The 23,870-nt window shown below is 43.0% G+C and overlaps 1 protein-coding gene and 1 non-coding gene across 3 annotated transcripts in view; both read right to left on the minus strand.

The window, feature by feature from the left end:
• Window positions 1–782: 782 nt before the first annotated feature.
• Trnal-caa (transfer RNA leucine (anticodon CAA)) lies at window positions 783–887 on the minus strand. Its single transcript has 2 exons — window positions 850–887; window positions 783–828 (listed from the first exon to the last, which is right to left on the minus strand). It is a non-coding gene; the product is annotated as a tRNA-Leu (tRNA).
• A 9,878-nt stretch (window positions 888–10,765) lies between these two features.
• Trim27 (tripartite motif containing 27) overlaps window positions 10,766–23,870 on the minus strand; it is an 18,729-nt gene continuing 5,624 nt past the window's right edge. The window contains exons 4-8 of one of the 2 annotated variants that reach the window (XM_050142333.1): window positions 20,333–20,355; window positions 17,771–17,886; window positions 17,619–17,651; window positions 16,344–16,370; window positions 10,766–11,601 (exon numbers count right to left, since the gene is read on the minus strand). In XM_050142333.1, the coding sequence (XP_049998290.1) occupies window positions 11,006–11,601; window positions 16,344–16,370; window positions 17,619–17,651; window positions 17,771–17,886; window positions 20,333–20,355 (795 nt within the window). In that variant the 3' untranslated portion in view covers window positions 10,766–11,005. The remainder of the gene's footprint in view (window positions 11,602–16,343; window positions 16,371–17,618; window positions 17,652–17,770; window positions 17,887–20,332; window positions 20,356–23,870) is intronic. The other variant, XM_050142332.1, reaches the window with a different exon arrangement.

Genomic DNA, 23,870 nt, shown 5'->3' on the forward strand with positions numbered 1-23,870 from the left:
AGGAAAAACAGGATAAATACACATATAGGATAGGACCTAGAATAGAGACCACGTGCGCTAGAGTAAATTCTGACCGGAATTTAAAATCTTTCTTTTACACGATCTGCTTTGTTTTCTTGGGGAAAAAAAAATAGTTTTGTGGAGGCAAAATATGCAGAGCACGCAGGATTTCGGGGTCAATAGGACTGGAAGGGAAAGGGAGAGGTAGGAAGACAGAAAGAAGGAAAGAAAGATCGAGAAAAGGAAGGAAAAAAGGAAAGAGGGATGACAAGACAGAAGGAAGGAATGAAAGAGCAAGCTTTTGTAGGGAAAACGGAACCAAGTAGCTGATTGCACAGGGGCCTGCAGGCCTGCCCTGTCTCAAGCCTGAGCGACTAGCACAGGCGGGTAGTTCGGGCAAGGCGATGAAACCATGATTTATCTCGCGACTCCTGCAGGGGGCGCTGTGGCGCCTGCAGGACTTCAGGGTTGGGACACTCGCTGCGGGCAAGGCGCGTGGCCAAACGCCGCGGGGTAGGGGATCTCCGGTGGCCGGACCCCCGGGACGCGCCCGCCGCTCGGTTTTCGCTCGGTCCGCAGTAGCCTGAGTCAGATAGAGTCTCGAGTGCTCAAAACCATAGCCGTGCTTCCGCTTCTAGCGTCAAAGTCGGCTGACCCATTAGAAAGTTTTCAAGGTCAACTTTTAAAGACGAGTGTTTCGATACTTCTTAATTATGAGCTCAAAACGGTGTATCGAGTAAAGTTTCCGAAACTGAGTGAGGAGTTAAAAAAAAAAATTCCTGTGTCAGAAGTGGGATTCGAACCCACGCCTCCATACGGAGACCAGAACCCCCAACCAGGGAAGCTGAGCTTGAGTCTGGCGCCTTAGACCACTCGGCCATCCTGACACACGACAGCCGGTTGCAGATTTTTTCCTGATATAGAGAACGCCGTGGCACCGCCTCTGACGTAGCAACGTTGAGGTTTGTTGGTTAACGGTGACAAAAGATGGCCACCTGTAGACGGAAAACGGAAAACCCTTTTGCCCGTGAAAAAGAAGGGAAAAGTCCGTGTGTTACACGGGATGTAACTGTTTGGAAGACAGAGCTTCTCTGTTCTCCACCGTCTCATTCGCCAAGATTTTGAGGACGAAAGGAGGAAAAAAGCAGGCTCAGCAGTTTCGGTCTCGGCTGCTCCGTCGCTTCCGGCCCGACTCAATTGCACCCCAGAGTCCTGGGAGGCTCTCGGGGCACAGCACTCGGCGTTCAGTATTTGAACACTGGTGCTTTAACTGCTGTATTTAGAGCTAAATTCAGGGAGGAGGCATAGAGAATTGCAAATTTTCATTAACTTTGATAGGATTTTGTGTTTGTTTTTATTAGCACGGAGGCTTTTTTATTTTTTTTTTTAAACTTTCTGCAAAAATTAAGTACTTTTCTCTGCACGAAGAGAATAATTTTGGGGTCAGTATACTTTATCCTAGCTTTCCAAACTGTTGCTTTTACAATCTACTTTTAATTATTAGAAAAAAATCGAGAGTACAGTCAACACGGAGCCTCCCTCCAACATACAGGGTCTGTTGTGTGTTCTTTCATAAACAATTGCTCTTTGTGAAGGAAGTTATAGGAAATGATACCCAACAAGGCATCAATATAATTAATGACTATAGTTAAGGCACTTCTTATAATTTTTTTCCTAATTGCAAAGTCCATATGAATTACAGAAAATGGAAATAAATCAAAGCTGAATCACCTTGTCCATTTGCTTTTCAAAGTAGCACAATACAAATACAAATACATTGTAAGTCAGTGCTTCTGAACCCCTTTGTCAAACCTTTATCTCCAAAAATATTTACAATTCATAACAGTAGCAAAATTACAGTTATGAAGTAGCAACAAAAATAATTTTATGGCTAGGGTAACATGAGGAACCTAGGAAGGTTGAAAACTTTCTGTTCTAACTTGTCAAATATTCTTTTGTACAAATTTTAATAACTGAAGATGTTCCACAAATGTGGAACCTATCTTCTGAACTCCATAGGCTCCCAGACATGAAGGTCGTGCACAGATAGACATGCAGATAAAACACTCGTACACATAAAAAAAATGTTCTAATAAAATTAAAGCAAAAGAACACACACATAATCATCATCATCTTTGTGTGAATCTTTTGGGTTGTTTGAATAAGAATAGTCCCTATACGCTCATGTGTTTGAATATGCATACATGGTCCTCAGCTGCTTGCGCTGTTTGGATTAGGGGATGTGCCCTTGTGAAGAGGTGTGTTACTTGGGGCGAGTTGAAAGTTTCAGAAGCCTGCTCAATTCCCAGCCAGCTCTCTCTGCCTCTTAGCTACTGCTCTTAGCGCCCGCCTGCTCCTATGAGCCTGGCCATGGTGATCGTAGACTGGCTCTAGAACCATAAGCCCCAGTAAATGATTTTTATGTTTCCCAGGCCATGGTGCTTTGTCACAGGATTAGAAGAGTAACTGAGAGTTTTCAATGACTCATTTCTTTTTAGCATGGAAATCACCAGATCAAAATGTACTGACTTAACATTGACCAACTTAGAAAATCAAAACATTCTAAGAGATGAAACCCCATCCCCACCCCTCGACTCCAGGTAAGGTTTTTCTGTAGCTTGGAGCCTGTCCTGAAACTCGCTCTGTAGACCAGACTGGCCTCGAATCCACCTGCCTCTGCCTTCCGAGTACTGGGATTAAAGGCGTGCACCATCATCGCCCAACTTGGATTTTTAAGGTTTAATCTTTACACTGAATGATTTTTTTATTTCCTTAGTAAATTGCTTTCTAAGCTTTTATTTTTAAAATTTTTATTTATTCATGTGCAGAGGTGTTTTGCCTGCGTGTATATGCTGCCGCTGGAGGCCACAATAGGTTGGATCTTCTGGAACTGGAGTTACAGACAGTTGTGAGGCACCATGCAAGCACCTCGAATCCAACCCCAGGGCCTTTGAAGAGCTGCTAGGTGCTCTTAACCAGCGAGCCACCTCTCCAGGCCCTTACTACATTTGTATTGAAAATTCATCTTTCCTCACTAATTTGTTAAGACTCCCTTTATGAAAAGCAAACCCTTGTGATGCAGTTTCTACTTGTCAAGAGCCCAAGTAAAAATCCTTATCTCTTTCTTAATAAGAATTTCATCAAGTCCCTTTGAACAGTTGGCACCCTTCCATCTGGCGGAACTATGAGGTATATAATCAATAAGAATTTTGTTAATCTTTTCCCTTCCCTTCTCCTCTCCTTCCTTTCCTATCCCCCCATCTTCCCTTCTCTCCTCTCTCATCCTTTTTTAAAATTGCAAATAGATCTTTTAAACAATATATCTGATTACAGTTTTAACTCCTCCCAAGTCCTCCCCACCTCCCATCCACACCGTTTCTTTAGAAAGCAGGTGGCTGGGTAGTGGTGGCCCATGCCTTTAATCCCAGCACATGGGAGGCAGGGACAGGGATCTCTGTAAATTCGAGGCGGGCCTGGTCTACAAAGCAAGTTCCAGGTCAGCCAGGAATATTTCTTGGATCCAGGCTTGATTTGTCTATGTCCTGTAACCAAAGTCTGTTATGTCTTCAGCAATAGTTCCTTGCTATCCAATTACAGTGGCCCTGATAGGAATAGTCTGTGTTCTTTGGGGGCGATTTATAAAGTGCCCCAAACAGCTGATAGGGAAGTTATCCCACACCTGGCACTGAATCTTCACTTAATAACCTGTCTTTTGGAGAAAGCATTTTCCACTCATGCAGATTTTGTCTTTTGAGACAGGGTTTCTCTGTGTCCTGGCTGTCCCAGAACTCACTCTGTAGACCAGGCTGGCCTCCAACTCAGAGATCCGCCTGCCTCTTTCTTGTAAGTACTGGGTTTAAAGGTGTACACTACCATTGCTTGGCTAAAATCATGTTTTAATTAGTTTATAAAATAGCAATCCTCCATAAAGTTTTTCATAAATTCTTCGTTTGGTTTAACTTATTCCATACTTTACTCTTCCCTGTCCCCATCCCCAGCAATATAAACTTTTTTAGATTTATTTTTCGTTTCTGTGTATGTACCTGTGTTGAGTGTATGCCATGTGTGTATGGGTGTTCATGGAGGCCAGAAGAGTGCTGGAGCTACAGGTATTCCTAAGCTGATGGGGGGCTGGAAGCTCAACTCTGGTTCTCTGCAAGAGCAGCAAGTGATACTTGGTTTTAATTGTCAACTTAGGACAATCTAGAATCACTCAGGAAGAGGGTCTCAATAAGGAATTGCTTGGGTTGGGTTAGCCTGTGAAGGACTTTCTTTTTCATCATGTGTATGGGGTTTTGCCTGAATGTATGTCTGTGTGCCATGTGTGCCTGGTGCCCCAGGCCACTGGATCCCTTTGAACTGAAGTTCTGTGGTTATGAACTGAAGTGTGCACACTGAGTTCTCTATCCAGCCCTAGCAAGAAAGCTTCTTGATTGGGGTTGAGTTGGGAAGATCCACCCTGGATGTGGGCAGCACTTTTTCACGGCTGTGCCTGGCCTGAGTGAAAAGGAGAGAGGCAGTTGAGTATGGGCGAGCATGCATGCATCTTCTCTTGGCTGTGGATGTGACTAGCTGCTTCAAGTTCCTGCCACTCCGACTATCCTGCTATGATGACCTGCAGCTGGGAATTGGGAGCCTAAGTCACTTTTGTCCGGGTACTCACAGAAACTGTCAAGTAAAGCAGGGCAACACTGTCAATGTGTGCATATCCCTTAAAATCGAAGATAATGTAACAACCTAGGACAGTCTGTGCCTCAACAATAGTCCCACCACTTTGTGTATTTCTCATTATTTTTCACAGAGATCTCATAAAGGAGGAAGTTTGGGGGTTAAACAAGAAACTGTCGTAATTTAATCACGACAGTTTACAGCTGGACTTAGCTATGGGTCACCAGTCTCATGACTCAGAGCACAAGGACCTATGCATGAGCGCAGTGGTGGTCTTGTCTTGCATGACTATGGTTTTGGGTTTGACAGAGTTCAGGAAGGGGGAGGAGCACAGGAAGAGCATACAGAAGTGTAGACCTAGCATTTCCTTCCTGGTTACTGTGACGCAAAGGCAACCTACAGTCAATGATGTTTCATTTATCCCTAATTCTTTAGTTGTGCTCACTTTATTATCCCTGGTCCTTGATTGACTTCAATTTTTTCAAGGACAGAAAGTTATCTTGTATTTTCCTAGGAGTCAGGTCCAGCTGCAGCACTCAAAACTGGCTAACTATGTATTTGAGTCAGACTCATTGTCTTTCATGGAACAAGAGACAACACCATCCTCGGCACACTAGGAACCATTTAAGATTTATACTGGAGAGGGGGAACGGTGAGGGAAGTAATTTTTCTATTGGTGTGGACTTGAGATAAACGGTAGTGACAAGTTACCATTACCCATCTGACAGCTATTTGTCCTTAATTTCATAGTGCCTCTAAATGGTTGGAGAGTATGCACATCCTCTGTTTTCTAAATGTATTGGTGGGAGGGAAGGGCCATGTTTAGTTTTCCTTTGTACTCTGAGCGTCTCTTCTAGGCCTCCTTTCCTCTTCAAGGTGATGTACCAGGAAGAAAAAGAAGTGGCCGAAGGCACGTGTGGACAATTTCCTGCGGCAATAAAAGAATGAAAGGCTTCTAAAGCCTAATATATAATTAACTAGATGCCCCAAGGACCAGGTGCCCAAAGAAACAGACTGACCCTCATGTCTGCCATTAGAGCTCATATTCCATTCCGACTCAGTGAACCATTCTGAAGGTGAATACATTCACAATTAGCTTCGGGTTTGCTTAGATTTAAAAACAATTATGTGTTTGAGGGTTTTGCCTGCAAGTATGTATATGCACTCCATCTGTGCCTGGTGCCTGTGAAGGTGAGAACGGCATCAGATCCAACAGGACTGGAGTATGGAGAAGCAAACCAGGGCCCTCTGTGAGAACAACTGCTCTTAACTGTTGCACCGTCTCTCCAGCCCAGTCTGAGGGCCATTTAATCCCTTCAAAATAGCAGGATTTTTTTTTTAAGTTAAAGTCATAAATACTGGCCTGGAGAGATGGCTCAGTGGTTAGGAGCATTGCCTGCTCTTCCAAAGGTCCTGAGTTCAATTCCCAGCAACCACATGGTGGCTCACAACCATCTGTAATAAGGTCTGGTGCCCTCTTCTGACCTGCAGGCATACACACAGATAGAATATTGTATACATAACAAATAAATAAATAAATATTTTTAAAAAATCATAAATACTCATGAACTCACCACCACAAAAAAGACCAATAACATCACCCTTGCTGCCTCCTCTTGCTCATCTTCCCACACATTTAAGTAATGACAATCTTTTTGTTCATAAACTTAAGACTGATAATTTCACTCAGCATTAAATTATACTTTTAACATTCAAAAATCCCTTTTTATAAAAAGATTTGTGCAAATGTGCACACACACACACTCCCTCTATCTCTTTCTCACACACTCACCCACCCACCCATAGTACATATAGAGGTCAGAGAACAACTTCAGTTCTTTCCTTCTACAAACCCAGTTTGTTGAGCTTGGCAGCAGAAAGTTACCTACTGAGTCATCTTGCTAGCCTTACCTAAACAAATGTTGAATTCAGTATTATTACCTCTACATGAGCATATAGGTGGGCATGCATGCCTATGGTGGATGTGTGGAGGTCAGAGACAACTCTGTGGAACTCTGAGTGTCAGGGATCACATTCAGGTTGCTAGGCTTGCTCAGCCAATGTCTTTCCTCTGACCATCATGCTGGCCCAAGTTCACCTCTATCCATGTGTTTACTCACCTTGGGAACTTTATTAAGTACAAGGTTACTTTGCTGCTCCAGTTTTGCTTCTAGTAAAAGTACAGCAAGAAGCTGCAACTACTGTAGCGGTAGGAAACCTTGTGTGAGATCCTGTCTGCCTGGAGACTGCCCCATTACTGGGCGTGGTGGCACACGTCCTTGGATAGGTGTGAAATGTCCTCTCTGGGTTTTTCTTTCTCTCTAAAGACTAAGTGAAAGGGCATGTAATTTTGACTTAGATTCCACCCATTTTTCGATTGCAGATCTTCTGTAGTGAACAGTATTCCAAACCAGCAAATCAGCACTTCCAAGTTCCCATTCTGCACAATACTTCACATGTAGAGAGCAGTATATGTGTACATGTATACACACACACACTGGGCGGCAGAAGTTGATGTATGTGGTGGCCACATCAAATCTCACTTTTAGATCCTGGCTCTGCTGCTTCCTAGCTGCACACCTTAGATAAATCGTTGATCCTTTCTGCTTGTTTATTTGCAACACAAGGGCAATTGTATACACGTCATTAAGTTGTGAAGAGTACTAAGCTACTGTGCAAAAAGTCAAGCAGTGTCGTCAAATACACGCGTTATCATTCTAAGCATTTACGTATCAGTAGAAGCTAATTCTACCTTGTGGAAGCACCTTGGTCGCTGGCTGGTTGTACTATTTTCCTTAAAATCTAAAAAAATGAATATAGAGTTGGGGCATTTTTCATTCATCAGGACACATCTAATGGTCTTTGGCCACAGAAGCCCAATGTTAGGCCAGGAGTAAGTGTGTATAATGTGTATACAACCTAACAATCTGGTATTCTGGGACCCTGTGCAGAAGCAGCTAAGATACAAATTCCTGAGACTTTTTTTCTCAGTCTCATCTTCTGCAGCACATGGTGACATCACCCACAAGCTTGGACTGGTTATTTAGTGCTGGAAAGAATGTCTGGAGCCCTCCAATCCATTTCACTTAGGGCTGCATTGTTTCTTAGCCAATAAAAAACCACCCAAACAAGAAAAAGGTGGGCATATGGCTTCTGTCCTATAATCTATCACCCAAAGGTTCAAGGCAGGAAGGGCATACCAAGTGAGCCCGGTATGGGTTCAAAGAGATTCTGCCTTAAAAACAAAACCCCACAATAGTAATAACCAGATGAACACACACAGGCCTGAAAACATTCTCCCAAGGACCAGACAACACAAGGGCTACAGGCCATGGATATGCACTTTATCTTCTCATCATTAGAAACAGAGACAGGACACTGAGAAACTAGCTCTATAAACTATTCGGAAGGAAGCTATTATGTAGGAGGGGATTATGAACCCATATTGGAAAATGGATTTCACCCAAATACCCCTAAAGAACAGCAATGTAAACGTACACATTCACTTCATTTTTAAACAGCAGTGTCAGGAAAGGAGCTGTGCAAGGGGAATTCTGAGTGCTTGTGAGAAAATTCCGAGAAAACAAGTCTCATGACCTCAGTTTCTTCAAAAACACAGACCCGTTCTTGGAATGTGTTTTCATACTCTTCCCAGGTGTGGTGGATAAGAGTTTAGATTATTCAATACAACTGGATATCGTTGTTTATATGTTGCTGCGGAAAATGTTTTTGCCACATGTGGTTTGTCCTTGTGACGTACACTTTACTCAGGTGAGTCTTCTTAAACCTCAGAGTATAAACTGTCTGGTGCTCTGAATGAAATTGGTACTGCATGGTAGTCTATCTCGTTTTTAGGCTTCATTCTCCCAACTCCAAGCTCCAGTTAGAGTGGTAAACACAGTAGGGCATGTACCCAAAGGGAAGCAGCACTAAGAACCATGGCAGGGATTGTACAAAGTGGCCTTAGCCTCTGACTCCAAAGACTGGATGCAGCTGCCTCTAATGGCACACACCAGGAAACACCTTGTACCCCCACTCCAAAGGGATGCAGTGAAGTCCCAGAGTTCTGCCTCTGCCTTCTAGAAATGGAGCATGATAGTCACTAGCTCACAAACACTCCAGGGACATTCTTAGGTGATCTGCACATGCCTAGCACCAAGGCAAGCCTTCCAATAGCAGGAAGGGAGCAAACAGTGCCATTGGAAAATCACTGAGACAGAGACACTAGTTAAAACATTATGTCACTACACAGGTGGGGTCATTTATCACCAGTAAAGTAATTATAACCAAAACATAAACTGGAATAATGGGGTTAGTAAAATAACTGGAAATCAGGGTAGAATTACTATTTCACAAAAATAAAGTTAGGAGAAAGGGAGTCATTCAAACAGTCTGTGGTTCCATCCTGGGTTCTGAGAAGGGAGACACGGTCCAAAAACTGTCTTATTCTCTATTGCTATGACAAAACATTGACCAACAGCATCTTGGGCAGGAAAGGGTTTATTTGGCTTACACTTCCACATTACAGTCCATCACTGAGTGATGTCAAGGCAGGAGCTCAGGGCTGGAACCTGGAGGTAGGAACTGAAGGAGAACCAGAGGACCAGTGCTTATTGGATCGCGTCTTTAAACAGCCCAGGACCACCTGACTAGGCATGGACCTGCTCAGTCAGCTGGTCCTTCCCCTTATCAATCATTAATCAAGAAAACGCCCCATCAGACTTGTCTACAGAGCAGTCTGATGGGGGTATTTTCCCAGTTGAGGTTCCTTCTTCCCAGATGATTTTAGCTGGCTTCTTTTGGCACTTGCACTCATGAACACATACACTCACTCATACACCCAGACAAACAGCAATAAAAATATGTTCAAGTTCTATAGGATTTAAAAAATTCAAACACTTTTAAACTCCAAAATCTCTTTAAATTGTCCAAAATCTCATTAAGTGGATTCCTGTAAAATCAAAATACAAGTTACATACACTTTAAGAGAGTAGAACCAGGGCACAGTCACAAACAAACCAAATTAAACCCAATTTGAATAGTTAAATAACCGTCCAACATTTGGGACTCATGGTCTTCTGGGCTCCAAAGGGCTTACATAGCTTCGCCTCTCTGGCTCCACCTTATGCAGCACAAACTCGTCTGACAGGCCCACATCTGCTGGTGGACCTGCTGGCCATCCTATAGTCCCATCATCGCCAGTATGCCGGGCTCTCCGCTGCAACTGGCCACACCTCTCTTCAGGGACTGTGTGGCTACTACAGGACGCCAAATCTCAGCTTCTTGCCATGTCCCCTTTACCCTTGTTCATGCAGTCAAACCAAGTACCACATGGGAGATGTTTACACATTACCAAGTTTTGCTACTAGCTTGAGATGCAGGATTGGCCTCCTCTGGACCACAGTCTCTCTGTGCAGACCTGGAGGAAATACTTCCCAGAAGATTTCCTCTCAACAGGGCTAGCCTGTTGTTAATCAGCTGATCTTCACCCCAGTTGACCAGTATGGACTGTCCCAATAAAGCAAAGGTTTCACGTTAGTGGTGCTGGCCTCTTGCTCACAGCCAATTCTTCAGCCCCAGTTGTCCAGAAATCACACATTCTTTTTGTGTGTTTTTTTAAGATAGGGTTTCTCTGTGTAACAGTATCGGCTGGGTGTCCTGGAACTCGCTTTGTAGACCAGACTGGAAAACCACATTCTTAATTCAAGCGTATCATACAAATGACCCCAATAGTCTGCTTCTCTGCAGCTTCACAAGTCGGGTCTCTATCATCTGCGTTTCTCTCAACACTCTTATTTTCCGAGACCCCAAGCCCATTATACTTTTAATATTCAATGGCTTTTCCAAACCAAAGCTCCAAACACTTCCACAGTCCTTCCCAAAACAAGGCCGGGACTATCACAGCATTTTCACCAGCCTCGTAACAATTTCTCTCAGCTCTGCTGCTGTGATAGACGCTGACCCAAAGCACCTCGGGGAGAAACGGGTTTATCTGGCTTACACTTCTACATCAAAGCCCATCACTGAGAAAAGCGGTTCTCTAAATCCTATCCATAGTCTTCATCTATTCAGTCATGTGTAAAAACCAACAAAAGTGTAAAACACGGAGGAGGAATCTGGTTTTTATTCTGGGAAACAGCAATACTTCTCATTACATCTCACAATCTGCAAGGGAGGGAAAGTGTAGTAGAGACCATGGACACTGTCTCTCTCTGTTAGGGCATGGGAAATGGTAAGGACACCTGGCTTTGATGGACAGGAATTGACAAGTCGACAAGATCCTGTGTGCCTGGGGTAGGATTACAGCCAACAGCACTTGTGGTCTCAGTCCACTTCCTCAAGGGGAGGTCTCCATGGAATGACCGTGATTCCCCACATGACCAGAAAACCCATCAATCCCACTCATAGGGCAGATGATCAAAGGAGCTGCGCTCTTCCCTCCCGAGTAACTGAGGCTGAAGTAGGGCCGGACTGGCCCACAGAAGGTAGCATGAGAGAAAGTAAAGGTATGACATCTCTCTGTCACATTGTAGAAGGAGACCTCACCAGCATCATAGTCCAAGAAAATCCCTACCCGCTGAAGAGGGGTCCGAAGGGGGAGGGCAGTCATCGGGGAGGTAAGAGCCCAGTATTCTTTCCCATACCACAATGACACTGCCCAGAATCCATTCTGGGGCGCTGAGGTCACCCCACCTTTTCTGCACACCGAGTCTTCACAGACACCTATGGTCCACTTGGCTTTATCTCCCACCTCTACCTCCCAGTAATGTCTCCCAGCGATGAAACATGGAGAGCCCAAGACACAGGGAAACAGATTGAACCGCTCAGGGTTGTCTGGTAGATCCTGCTGGAGGTAACTGTACCGCACTTGACGAAGATTATCAGAAAGGATCAGGCTGGGGTAGGCTGTGTCTGGGTCCAGGGTCACATCCACTGTAGAAAGAAAAAGGGGTGGTCAGCTGAAGGTTGGAAGAGCCCACTAGAGCCCACCTGGCATTTCACCTACTTCCCTGGAACACAGCAGAGATGCCCACTAGAGGCTGTACTCATTTTATGATCAACACATTGTAAGCTGCATAGTTCAAAAATTACTGTTGGACCCAGGCATGGTGGCACACTAAGGAGACAGAGGCAGGAGTATCTTCACGAGTTTCAGACCAGCCTAGGTCACATAGCCAGTGCTATACAGCAAGACCTGGTACCAAAACCTAAAAATTTATCATTACATTAGCTAATTACCCTCTCTGTGGCCAACAATGAAACTAATACAATTTTACTCCCACTCTTCTCTCACATCTAAGGCTCAGTCCCCACTGACTGCATCTGAGACTTCTGTACCTATGTCTAAGTCCTGAATTTGAAAATTCTGGCATCAATAGAAGTGATGGAAAATATACACAGTCACATTAGAACAGATAGAGGCTCCTGGTCACAAAAAGTTGCTAGATTTTTTTTTAAAACATTATTTATTTATTATTTACACAGAATTCTGCCTATATGTATGTCCACACAAGAAGACGGCACCAGATCTCATCAAAGATGTTGTGAGCCACCATGTGGTTGCTGGGAATTGAACTCAGGACCTCTGAAAGAGCTGCCAGTGAGTGTTTTTAACCTGAGTAATGTCTCCAGCGCCAGGAGTTGCTATTTTAACTAATTTACTGAAAAACATACAACAAAATTTTAGTTTACAGACATTTTGGAGTTCAGAATTTTTGTTAAAGAACTGAGAATCTGCCCAACTTGCCATCTTTCAAATTATTCTTTCATTTCTGAGATTGTCTTGCATATCTACTCGTTATTCATGTTTTCTCCTTGCCCCTTTTGAGACAATCTATGTAGATCAGATACCTTAGCCTCAAACAATGTGGCAAAACATAACCTTAAGATCCTGATTCTTCCTGCTTCAGCTTCCCAGCTGCTGGAGTTACAAGCATACACACTATCATATCTGGCTTCTGCATAGAATTTTTTTTTTTTAAGACAAGATCTCTCTACATAGTACTGGCTTCCCTGGAACTCACTCTGTAGACGAGACTGGCCTTGAACTCAGAGCTTCACCTGTCTCTGCCTCCCAAGAGCTGTGATTAAAGGTGAGCACCACCTCCCCTGGCTGCCTGGTTTGTCTTGAATGGATTACTCCATTATTCCTCAACTTTCAATTGAACATTGTGGATAATTCACATCACCCCTGGGTAGTTGGATATGGGGTGTTTAAGAAAGCAGACTGGGCTCAGTGGTAGAGTGTTTGCTTAGCAAGCACAAGGCCCTGGGTTCAGTCTTCAGCTCGGGGAGGGGGGAGGGGAGACTAGAAGCCATGTCTAGTCAGTAAGCAGCTTTCCTTCATGGCCTCTACATCAATTTCTGCCCTGATGGACAAAGTGCAAAAGAAATAAACCTCTTCTTCTGCAAGTTATTTATGGTCATGTTGTTTCATCCCAACAACAGAAACCTTAACAAAGGCAGAAATTAGTAACAGAAGGGAAATTGCTATACAGTCTGACCATGTGTTCTTGGAGAACTGTGACTACATTTGAACTTGAGGCTGGAAAAGCCTTTGGGTATTCACAGCTCAGTAGGCTCTTCTGTTTGCACTTGGAAAGCAAGAGTGTTCAGAGAAACACAAATGATGTAGGCCTGGCTTGTGAAGCTGCCGGAAGAAGCAAAGACTCTCCTGTGGTCGTCTGTGTGGTATTTTTGTGTTAGGAATGAGTGATGTCTGGTCAGCTGGAGCTGCAGAAACAGCTGTGATTAACCAGAACCCAGTACCGATGGAGTAAAACCTTTACTTTGCCAGGACAGACATCTCCTTTCTCCATACCTATTCAGTATAGTACTTGATGTCTTAGCTAGAGGACTAGAACAACCAAAGGAGATCAAGGGGATACAAATAGGAAAGGAAGAATTCATCATATTCTTATTTGAGGAAGACATGTTTTAAGCATAAAAGACCCTGAAGAGTATATCAGGAAACTTCTACAGCTCATAAACACTTCAGCAATGTAGCACGATATAAAATTAACACAAAAAAATAAGTAGTCTTTCTATATACAAATGACAAACATACTTAGAAAGAAATCAAGGAAATAATCCCATTACTATAGCATTAATAATTTTTTTTTAGCTGGGTGGTGGTAGTGCAAGCCTTTATTTAATCCCAACACGTGGGAGGTAGAGACTGGTGGGTCTCTGAGTTTAAGGCCAGCTAGGTCCACAGAGTGAGTGACTTACAGGACAGTAAGGGCTACACACAGAAAGAAACCCTGCCCCTCCCCCACCCCAAAAAACAATGAAAACAAAACAAAAAGATAAGGGGGAAATTAGGAGGATTAAATGGCATAGGTGATGGGAGGGAAGGGTACAAAGGGTTATATGGGGAAAGACAGCATTAAAGTCGTTAGGAAAGTTACATGGAAACCTAATACACACACACACACAATTAATTTAAATGAAGTTACCACATAGTGGGATTCTGGGGACAATATCCCAACTAAACAAGAGAAACTACCAAATAACCTCCTCCCAGGACCATGAATGGGGTACATAATTGTTTGAGTTGTTGCCCAATGGTGTCTCAGACACTACCCATCCCTGCACATTACAGGCCATTGCCAACACTATTGGCTATGCTCAACTATCTGATATAAGTCCCTGTTGCTGAAGACACCACACAGTTATATCACAGAACAGGAAGAATCTGAGTTGACACTCAACGTGGAAGCTTCACCCAACCTGCTGGTTTAAAGGAGCTATACCTGCTACTGGAGGAGAAAAGTCACCATCAATCTCACTCAACTCAGAGTCCTGTGAACTGCCTGGAAGACACGTCCACTAGTACAACGGTAGCACACATGTTATGAGAGTAACCAACCACTTTTTATTTTTGGCCTGCTACACAAGATGGAACCCATACTTGACGATGTCAGTAAGATTAAGAATCTGAGGTTACATAGGTCAGAGGTCCTAGGGAACAGTTATTCTGCTAAACAGTCCAATAGAGTGACTACTAATGACATATGCTATATGCATAGATAAGTGCATTGTTTAACCCTTATCGAGAAGTTTCTTTTTGCATTAGAACTGTAATTAACACAGTGTAGACTTTGGAATGCTTAGTCTTAAATGGGATGTCTGTATAACACTCCTCCTCTCAAGGCTCAGGAGTCTACTATGTAGAAGAGGGGTGGAAAGATTTTACAAGCTGGAAGTGGTAGATGACTTCAACAGGGCAGATGCACGTATGAACACACATGCAATGTGATAGCATGTACAAAGTCCTGCACAAGCTCAAATCTGACAAAATCATAGCATGGAAGAGGGAACGTGGGCCCAAAGTGTCACCCCTAGAAGAGAAGCTATTCACAAAAGACAGCTGCTTGGAAAGGGAAAATCAGTTTTCTTCAACAGATACTAGGTATATCAACCACATTCCAGGGGGCAGTTATCAGCCAACACAAATTGGATCCCATGGTTTTTGCTGCTGTTGTTTTTTCTTTGTTGTTGTTGTTGTTAGTTTTAAGAGAAAGAACATGTAGTAGGATGGGTAGGGATGTAAAAGAGTATGTGGGAGGAGATGGAGCAGGGGAAAGACAATATCAAAATATTGAATAAAATTCTCAAAGAATGAATAATCATTAAAAAAATTCATGATAGGTAACAGGTGAAATGATCCTTGTTTTCAACTATCTGTGCACAAAAGTCACCTACCTACTCTCACCCACTTTCTTTTAGTGCTCTGGATCTAACAAAGGACCCTACCCATACACAAAGTCTACTCATCCTGCCGATGAGCTATATATCCAGCCCCAACTTGTCTTTCTTGTGCCATGGGTATACTTCCAACCAGACTGTAAATTCCAAGGGCAGAGTACTGCTTTCTAAAGCATCTTACGTGTGACATACTCAGCCAAGATTAAAAGAAGCAAATATCAAAGGCAAGAGAGATGGCTCAGCAGCTGAGAGCCACTGCTGCCTTTGCCTAAGACCTGGGTTTTGTTCCCAGCACCTACATGGCGGCTCACAACCGCCTGTGACTCTAGATTAGGGGAATCTAACCCCATTTTTTGGCCTTTGTGAGCAGCAGACAGGTATGTGGTACACATATATACTTGTATTCCAAATACTTAAAATGTTTAAATAAATAAACATTGATAACAGCCTTTGTCTCAATTAAGGAAGACCTAATAACTAAAGGCTGGAAGTAAGTAAACATACCTCAGATTTGGGTTTCCTGGAATCAGACTGACTCAGTCTCTGAATCATAACTTAAAGATGGATGTCTAGGGTTTGTCAAATTTTTGCCCAGAGCATACCATTGAAAAGTTAAGAACCCCAGACGCAACAGCGGGGGGGGGGGGGGGGGGGGCGGAGAGANAAATCATTTCCCTGGGGCAAACAAATAGTACACTGCCCCAGACACTGGTGGGAAGGTGCATACTAGAGGGGATTTTCTGCTTCTGGGGAACCATGTGTCTAATATTCTACAAATCTTTAAAGTGACAAAGATGTCACTTTAGAAAGCACATAGAAACAACCAGAGGCTTCTGGCTGTATGTTATTTTGCATATATGCAACCAAAGGATCCAAACTCAGGCAGCCTCGAACCACTTCTAATAGTGGTTCGATTTACAGGGCTTTTACCCCTTTCTTCAACATTGTTGTCTTCTAGCACGTACCTGAGTATAACTGAGCCTCTCTCAATTCTGAAAGAACAAGAAAGAAAAGTTACTGAACCTCTGTGTCTTTCTAGGAAGCATGTTAAGTGAATTTAATTTGGTAAAAAATCATAAAGCAGTGGAATCTATTGGCATTCCAGAACCCTTATGTCAATGGGGCGCTGATTTATTTCTAAGTTCACTGTTAGAACTCCATATCTGTTTATTTACCCAGCAATTTTTTCTTTCTCTCTCTTTCTTTTTCATTTTCTTAAGACAGGGTTTCTCTGTGTTACAGCTCTGGCTGTCCTGGAACTTGCTCTGTAGACCAGGACGGCATAAAATTCAGAGACCACCTGCCTCTGCCTCCAAGGTCAGGGACTAAAGACATGCCTGGCTCTTCTTCTATCTTTTATTTTATTTTATTTTATTTTATTTTATTTTATTTTAAAAGACAGTCTTACTATGTAACCCAGGCTGACCTGAAACTCACTATTTGGCCAAGGGTGGTTTCGAATTCATGACAGTTGTCCCTGATCAGCTGCCCAAGTATCAGGCTTATAAGCATGGCTATTATACTTTGCTCATGGAAGGATTTTTAGGGCTAGAGGGCTTGAAAACCCTGGCTATAGAATAACATATGTGATCTTGGTAGAACGTAGTATCAGACTGAGTCACAATCAAGAATCCACCTTTCACAGCACGACTTGACTCTGCAAAGGCTAAAAGTTCAAATGCACGACATCCATATTTACAACTCAGTCTGTACAAAGCGTCTGCTGCAGAGGCTGAGTGGCTCAAATGACACCCATCATTAGTTTATGGGGGATTTCACACAAGAGTCTTTGAAGTGGCAAAGGAAGAGGAAGAGAAATAAACAAGAATCAGACTGAGGAAAGCCACTTCTGCACATCCACTGAACTAAATGTCGCTGTGGAGGCAGCTATGGCACATTCTCAATCTCACAACTGAAGCTCTGAGGCAGCAGCCTGGTGAGTTAAGGCTAGACCGGGCTATATATTAAGACTGTCTCAACAAAACCCATATAAACAACAATAATAATGTCAACAGGAAAGTCTGTGCATGATGTACGTGTGCGAGTGAGGGGTCACATATCACACTGCACATGTTGTCGGTTCTCACCTTACACCACTTCTCAAACACAGGTCAACAGGTCTGCACAACAAGGCACAGCACTTACTGAGCCATTCTGCTGACCCTCCTGAGCTCTCAATACACTCAGCTGCTCCCCAAGAAACTTAGAGCATCAAGAGTCCAGAAAATAGGCAAATTTACCTTGGATTTTCTCCATATCTGACTGCATTTTTTCTAAGGATAAAAAAGAAGAGATTGAGTTTGTATTACTCTGACTGGAAAATGCATCTGCAGACAGATGATCACAGCATACAGATATCAGAATACTAACCCACTTCCTCTCCTCATATTACCTGTGAACTGCTTCAGACTTTCTGTCAAGAACAGACATTTTTGGGCAAAAATATGGATTTTCTCTTGTAGATCTGGAGGTGTGATCCAGGGCTCAGGGATCCTGATTCTTTCAGCCCTAAAATAAAACAACAAACCGCATGTGGTTACCTTCTCCAACCTTCTGAGGCCTAGGCTAGGGCTTGACTAACCTGTCTAACACTAGTGGGCAGGCAGTCTTTAAAACTGACTACCACAAGTTTCCACAACTTCCTTCTAAATCACCTTTAGAAGTGAAAGTGAGAGATAACCTTGCTCATTTTCATCTCTCCCAAAGCACCAGCTCATGGTTTTGTGAACAGTAAGTCCTCAGTGGGGACACTGCTCCTCCCTGCAATTCCAGTCCTCGGGAGGCAGGAACATGAGGATCACTGCTTGCTTCAGAGCTACAAAGTGAGATCTTATCTTAAAACTTCTAACACCTGTTGGGCGTTGGTGGCGCACGCCTTTAATCCCAGCACTTGGGAGGCAGAGGCAGGCGGATCTCTGTGAGTTCGAAACCAGCCTGGTCTACAGAGCTAGGTCCAGGACAGGCTCCAAAGCCACAGAGAAACCCTGTCTCGAAAAAACCAAACAAAAACCTTCTAACACCTTTATCCTCAGCACTGGGGAGGCAGAGGCAGGTGGAACTAAGTTCGAGGCAAGCTTGGTCAAATGAGTGAGCTACAGAAGAGCCAGGGCTATAGAGAAAACCTGCCTCGAAAAACCAAATTGAAAAAAAAAAAAAAGCTATGTTATTTATGTGTGTCTGTGTGATGTCACATATTCGAATGCCTGTGGATGCTAGAAAAGGTATCCTTTGGATCTGAAGTAACAGACAACTTATAGTTGGGTGCTGAAAGACAAACTTCAGTCTCTGGAAGAGTCAGCAAGAGCTCTTAATTGCTAAACTATATTTCTGTGGACCCCAAAACTAATCTTTACAGATTTCTAGGGTCTGAGACAGTGACTCTCATTCAAGGTTGATGGCTTGCCATCCCAGCCCTGCATCAAAAACCAGAAAATAGAGAAGGGCATATCGAGTGCTGAAGGTCGGGATTCAATATCTGGTATTGCAGAACAGGGGAAAACCAAACCAAACCCCACAAAAACTCCATACAAAGAAAACACAAAATTGGGCATTGCAGCCCAATTACTGCCTATAGTTTCAGTGTAAGAAACTGAAGCAGGAGCACCAGCCCAGCCCATTATAGAAGAACTTATCTCAAAACAAAACCAAACCAAACCCAAATCTGGCAGACATAGCTTTACTTAACTGACCACCCAACTGTGAATGTTACAACTTCCAATTCCTCTTCATCTCAGCAGCTCTGGGGACCAGTCATCTACACACATCTCCTAGCCAGTCCATCAAACTGTATTTTCCTTTGAAGGATTTTAATCACAATTCAGCTTTGCCAAAGTCAAAGTCACTCTCATCCTGTAGGTTCTCCCACAGAAAACCTCATCCTTCCAAAGCCTAAACACCTACAGTTACAACTGTCTTGTCTTCCTTTTTTTTTTTTTGAGACAGGGTTTCTTTGTGTAGCTCTGGAGCCCATCCCAGAACTAGATCTGTAGATCAGGCTGGCCTCAAACTCACAAGTGTTGGGATAAAAGGCATGTGCCACCATCATCTGGCCCTGTCCTGTCTTCTTGCCTGTTCCAAATTCTCCCTTTCTTTTGGTCTGGTCTTTCCCTCCTCTCTTCCCTTTTTTTCTAGTGCTAGTGATCAAACCGTAGGCTTGTTTATGGCAAATACACATCACACCACTGAGCTACACTCACTTTTCACAGGAGACAAACGACCAGAGCCAGAATCCATGTGAGTGCTCAGTAATTAAATAACTCCAAGCCAGCCGGGCGGTGGTGGCGCACGCCTTTAATCCCAGCACTTGGGAGGCAGAGGCAGGCGGATCTCTGTGAGTTCGAGACCAGCCTGGTCTACAGAGCTAGTTCCAGGACAGGAACCAAAGCCACAGAGAAACCCTGTCTCGAAAAACCAAAAAGAAAAAAGAAAAAAAAAAAAAAAACAACTCCAAGCCAGTTACATCTTCCTTAGAGGCCTTATTTCCCTTTATAAAGAATGAGATAAGGAAATGGAAAAAAACTCTGAAATTTGCAGACCCAAGAGTCATTAATGTGCTCTTTTCAAGGTCTGGAAGTATCCTCACACTTAAACCACAATACCCCTCAAGTGACTCTCTCACTTCAACATCAACTTGTCAAAAGTTCCAAAGTGGTTTTTTAAATTAATTAAGACAGGGTCTCACTATGTAGCTCTGGTTGTCCTGGAACTCACTATGTTGACCATGCTGGTCTTGAACTCACAGAACTCACAAAGATCTGTCTGCCTCTGCTTAGAAAGTGTTGTGATTAAAGGTGTGAGCCGTTGGACTCAGCCAAGTTCTAAAGTTCTCTGGGCAGTAAGACTCTTCAGTGAGAGACAGCAACTCAATAAGCTTCTTCTAGGGTGATAGTCTCCAATTCAGATTTATAGATGTGAGCCCAGTCTTGGTTTACAACGCAAGGACAGAAAAGTGTACCTGCTCAGTGTGTCTCCAATGTCCTGCAAGAGAAAAGAAAAGGAAAATCATGAGACACTGCACTCCTTGAGTTTTCTTCCAGATGTTCACTGGAAACCAGCTATGTGCCCACTTTCTCAGAGACACTATAGACAAGGTTAACTGAGATATAATTTAACCTCAAAGACCTAGAAATCAGGAAGAGGAAGAAGCAAGAATTCACTAACTCAGGCATCTTACTCTTGGTCCTTAGCTGCCTAAATGTGCAGTTACTTTAAAACAAAAACCTGAAATAACCATAAACAAACAGAACAGCCATGCATACGATGAACTTCTGCTTCTTTCCTCGTTTACTATCCTCCGTTCCTTTTCTGTATCTCTCATACACAGTGCATACAATGGCATAAGCATCTTCAGTACTTTGTAAAGCTGTTGTTTACCATTTATCTTTTCCAGAACTGCTTACAGGGACCGACCCTGTCCTGTCCTCAACCCCTCTTAAAACAGGACCTCACTATGTAGCCAGCCCTCGCTGACCTCAAACTGTTCATACCAACCAGGCTGGCCTCAATATTGCATTAATTCTCCTACCTTTGCCTAGGTACACACTACTACTTCAGGCTGCTCAGTTACCTTTCTTTTTTTTTAAGTTGCATGATATTCTGCTGGGCATGTGTTTAGCTGACTAAATCAATATTTTAAGTTTGGAACTTAGTCTATTTCCAGGACTTACACACAATGTTGAGGAACCATCTTGCTATATATTTTAATACTTGGGTCTAACAAGATCCCAAACACTTGCTATTCTAACTGATAAGGGACACCTGAGTGTAGTTTAGTTGGCATTATCCTCTAATGGTGCTGGTATGTTTGCTTACATTCATGGGCCAATCTTATGCTTCCACAGCTTGTCTCTTTGTGACTTCTGCCCATTTTCCTATAGAATATTCCTTCACCCTTTTTTCTCCCTCAGATAAGGTCTCATGTGGCCCAAGAAGATTCAAATTCCTGATCCTCCTACTTTTACTTCCCAAATGACAGAGTCCCTCTGTAGCCTAGCTCAGCCTTGAACTCATAGCTCTTCTTCTGACTCAGTGTTGGGAAGACAGGTATGAAGTACACCAGTTCCCCACCAATTCTTATAACTATGTGGTCTCTTGTCTAATTCAACTGGTTAAAATTGCCAATAAAGTTTTAAACAGCATGCAACTGTAGCACTTGGCAAACGAGGTAGAAGATAAATGTGAGGTCAGCCTGGGTTATATGAGATCCATCTCACAAAACCAAACAATGAACAGAAGTAGAGAGTGCACATTCTGCCTTCTGTCCCCTGACCCCTGACGTTTGTTATTCCAAAGGCTTAAAATCTAGACAGTTCTGGATAGCTGTCAGACTTTTCTTCCTTACTGGATCCATGAACACACACCCTTTGCACACTCCCATTATCCATCTTCAATTTCATGATTCATATAGTAAAAAATATTTTCATATGCTGAGTGTAGCCATGTTGGAATGAAATCATAGCATTTTGGTAATATGTACCTTTTTTTTCTTAACTATTTTTATTTGTTTGCTTGTTGGGGGTGGTAGGAATGCATGCCTAAGACAGTACAAGTGTGTAGATAGGAGAAAAACTTTCAAGAGTTGGTTCCCTCCTTCCAGCATGTTGGGTACCAGGGATAGAATCCCGGTCCTCAGGTTTGGCAACAAATGCCTTTACCCTCTGAGCCATCTCACCAAGAAATCATAGCATTTTGGAGGTCAAAGCAGGAACATTCGAGTTTGAGGCCAGCTTAGGCAACACAGCAAAACTTTGTCTCAAATAAGCAAACTAAAACAAAAGGCCATTATGATTCCCCAAAACATGCTGGATGTGGGTGCACACGTATAATTCCATATCTCTGTAAATTCGAGGACAGTCAGGGATACACTGTGAAACCTTGTCTAAAAAAAAAGAATAGGATAAGGGGCTAGAGAGATGGCTCAGTGGTTAAGAGCACTGGCTATTCTTCCAGAACATCCAGGTTCAATTCCCAGCATATATCTGTCTGTAACTCCAGTTCCAGGAGATCTGACACCCTCAAACAGACATACAAGCAGGCAAAACACTAATGAACACAATATATATTGTATATATTAAAGACAGGCACACATGTCTTTAATACCAGCACTCGGGAAGCAGAGGTAGGTGAATCTCTGACGAGTAGATTATAGTCACAATGAAATATCATTAAGCTATAAAAAATAAAATATTAATCCATTCCACAATGAGGATGAACACTGAAAAAATTATGCTGAGTAAAAAAAGCCAGAATTAAAAAGTCCACATACTGTATGATTTTACTGAACACCCAAAATGTAAAAGCCCAGATACAGGGACTAGAGGTAGAAAGGAATGAAAGGGACTGCTTAATGGAATGGGGTTTCTTTTGGGAGGTAATGAAAGTGCTCTGATCTAAACAGTAAGCTGAAAATTGAATTCACTATTTTAAAATGCTATATTTGTGCTACAGAAATGACATTTTGAAATGGTGAGATTTATGTTTTCCAAGCCAAAAAAAAAAAAAAATCCTGTCCAAACAGGCCCAATTGTTTCTCAGTGCTTACATGAGAGTAGTGAAGACCCAAGAAAGCAAGGCAGCCAACATCACCCACAAAGAGCAGAATAGTCCAATAGTCACTGGGGGCCAGTGGGTAAGAGCACCTACCTTGCAAGCCTGACGACCTGAGTTCAATCTCTAGAACCCACATAAAGGTAGAAGGAGAGGACAGAACCCAGGTAGTTGTCCTCTGACTGTCACATGTGTATCATGGCACATACATGCCCCCACCATCACATGTTCATATCTACCTTCCTACCGTGCCTCAGAGAGCAGAGGCTTGCCCAGACATTGCAACAGTTTCTTCCCAAACAACCAAGGACCTTCTGCGAGCTAATGTGCTACTCTACCCCCAACCCTTTTAGTAGCATAGACCTCTCACGTCCCATCAGTTTGGACAGTGTCCACCTGATCTCTACCACAGACACCCTTCCCCCACTTTTAAATGTTTAGTTTCTTCAAGTAGTCCCTCCAGATAAAGGCACATTAGTCTCCTTGTCTCTAGGAATCTTCTCCATCGTCATCCTTCAAACAGTCTCTACTGACAGTTTCTATTCACCTAACCTGGTCACTTTTCAATTCTGACATGGTTCCTGCTCAAAATTATTTCTGTGACAATTCTACGTGAAGTCATCAGTCATTTTAAGAGCTCTGCTATTGCTGGGCATCAACTACATCCAGACTGTCATCTACTCCCACCATCCTGGTCATTCTGCCTCACAGGCCAACAGCCCCCTTTTCAAACTCCTCCTTCTCTCTCTAGCAATAAAACAATGACCTTATCAAGGCTTAAGCTGTCTGCCCTTCTTGTGCTAAAACAGGTTAGGAAACTTTTCCCTGAAGCGTTAGATGGTAAACAGTTTATGTTTCAGTATCTACATAAATACTCAGTCCTACTGACGTACTGGAAAGCAGGGATGAATTTTTTTTTTTTTTTTTTTTTTTTTTTTTCCTTTTCG

The sequence above is a fragment of the Alexandromys fortis genome, unplaced genomic scaffold (genome assembly GCF_014885135.2).
Source record: "Alexandromys fortis isolate MF-2015 unplaced genomic scaffold, M_Fortis_MF-2015_v1.1 scaffold_5, whole genome shotgun sequence".
Classification (NCBI taxonomy): Eukaryota; Metazoa; Chordata; class Mammalia; order Rodentia; family Cricetidae; genus Alexandromys; species Alexandromys fortis.